This window comes from Etheostoma spectabile, chromosome 15 (genome assembly GCF_008692095.1).
Source record: "Etheostoma spectabile isolate EspeVRDwgs_2016 chromosome 15, UIUC_Espe_1.0, whole genome shotgun sequence".
NCBI classification, from domain to species: Eukaryota; Metazoa; Chordata; class Actinopteri; order Perciformes; family Percidae; genus Etheostoma; species Etheostoma spectabile.
The window spans coordinates 561,289-563,629 of record NC_045747.1 but is presented as its reverse complement, the minus strand read 5'-3'; the positions used below and the strand labels follow the sequence as shown (position 1 = coordinate 563,629).

General features: G+C 45.1%; 1 protein-coding gene and 1 long non-coding RNA gene across 2 annotated transcripts in view; one reads left to right on the top strand and one right to left on the bottom strand.

Moving 5' to 3' along the window:
• The window catches only part of LOC116703568 (uncharacterized), a 15,001-nt gene that overhangs the window by 5,156 nt on the left and 7,504 nt on the right, over positions 1 to 2,341 (top strand). The gene's annotated exons all lie outside the window — the stretch shown is intronic.
• The window catches only part of hdac5 (histone deacetylase 5), a gene marked incomplete in the record, with an annotated part of 56,219 nt that continues 54,361 nt past the window's right edge, over positions 484 to 2,341 (bottom strand). The window contains 1 exon segment of the mRNA XM_032538288.1: positions 484 to 1,121. Coding sequence (XP_032394179.1) covers positions 932 to 1,121 — 190 coding nt within the window.

Below are 2,341 nucleotides of genomic sequence, written 5' to 3'. Positions count from 1 at the left end.
CCCCATGAATACTGCTAAAACAGGCGTGATCCTGAGACACTTACCACCAGATGCCATAAAAGTCTGATTGAATAGTATTATTAACATTACCTTCATATTCAACGGAGACCTTTACTCTCTAGTGTGTACTGATGGCTTTAGAGGCTTTTTTTCCCAAAGAAATCCCAGTCTGTTGGGAGTACCTGGCATGAATATTGTCCTATTGAAAAAAACAAAACAATTCTTAGCAGTTTTAATCCATTTCTGAAACATATCTTTGTATCAGCTCTCATGATATTCTCTCCAGGTTGCTAAATAGTGAGATGAGAACAAATTAAGGCATCCAGATGAAGAACCAAAGTCTGAGAAATGAAGTGACCCAGAGCACGGCCGCGGCGGGGGTGGGGGTCGGCGCCGGGTTTCTCCAGTCCTGATTGGCTGCTTGGTTTGCTGAGGTGCTGAGGCGGCGGTGCTTTGTGGTTTCTGACTGGACGGCTCATTTTTTGTGTGTATATACAGGTATATATATATATTTTTTTTCAAAAGGCACCTAGTTCCTTCTCCTCCTCCGCTCATTCTAAAAAAGGTTTACTCGTCCTTTTCCAGCCAAGCCCACGTTCGCTCGGCCTCTGTGACGGACAGATGGACAGACGGACAAGAAGACAAGTCGTCCACTTGGTGTCTGACATTTTGAATTCCAAATTCTTGTCCCACACTCATTGTCCCGCTGCAGAAACAGAGGAGTAGGGACAAGATAGAAAGACAGAAGAATGATTGGGGGGGGGGGGGTGGGGAGTGGTGCTGGTGTACAGGTGGAAAATCCGCAGGTCTTGGTGTCTCTGCTGACCCTCCTCTTTCTGGGTTTCCATGGAGATGCCAACAAGTCGTCTGCTCCTCCTCGGGCTGAGGACCCAGTAGAAACCAGATGAGTCCGTGTTCCCAGTCTCCTTCTTTACTGCCCCCGTAACGTTCTCCTCAGCCAACGACACAATTCCACTCTGGGTGTGTGTGTGTGTGTGTGTTCTTCTGAGGAAGAAGAGGAAAAGGAAGAGGAAGAGGAGGTGCCAGAAGGTGTGATGTGTGGACTTTTTCTTGTCGAGGTTCCTACAACACGGGCTCTCTCCATCGGCTCCTCTGTGGACTGAGGGCAATCCAAATCAAACCAGGTCACGTTCCACTGCACTCGTCATCACCCAACACCAACACCACACACACACACACACACACACACACACACACCACACACCACACACACACACAACACACACACACACACACCACACACACACACACCACACACACACACAGGCACACACACACACACACACACCATCACTCAAAGGACTGCATCTGACTTTAATTCCAGGTCCGAGGCCGAAATGATCAGAGATCACTAACAAAATATCATTTAATGAACTCCCTTTTAATGTTCAAACATTAAGTTGAGTTCTCTAATTTTCAGACTCGACGTTTGGACCGATTTTGGCGCCGGGGTTTTGTACCGTTAAAACAAATCTTCTAAAAAAGATTGTATGGACTTTTTACGAGTTTTTAGTCATGTGTTGTTGTTTTTTGTCGATTGTTTCCCTGCGTCACGTCAACATCACTAAAAATGAATTAATCAATTTACATTTTTCATAACACAAAGTATGTACTGGGTCCAGATTTACTTGCAGTTTGGTCCAGATTTAGACAGTATGTACAGTCATATATACAGTACATGCATGACGTATATGAATATGAATTATAATGTGAAAATAAGCCTAAAGTTGAATATTAAAGCTGCAAGCAGCGTTGAATGGGCCCTCGCTCTTCCCATCACCAATCAAAGAGGAACTCTCTCAGACACCTCCACCTCAAACCGTTCATCAGCCTACGTTAAATGGGGCGGGGCTTAACATGGGGAGCGGGGGGGAAACCATCACCAATCAAAAAGGAACTCTCTGCTGAATTCAATGATACCAAACACACGACTCCACCTTAAACAGTTCAAAAGCCATAAAGGGGCGTGGCCTGAGTACATGGGTGTGGGTAAAGTAAAGGACGGAGGCGCAATATCACAAATAGACCGCACATAAGTTTCATGTAAATCTGATGATGTTTGTGTTACACCCACTTCCTGTTTCGGTGGCGAAACGCAAAAAAATGGCCGCCCCGCCACGGCCATGCCCTATGACGAAAATGTTTACGTTTTGATAACTTTTCCTGGTTGACATCTTAAGATGACATAGACCAAGTTTAAAGTTGATCGGATGAAATCTCTAGGAGGAGTTTGTTAAAGTACGACATGTGGAAAGGGGCAGAATCACACTAATTTCAAACTTTTCATTCAAAATGGCAGACTTCCTGTTGGGTTTAGGGG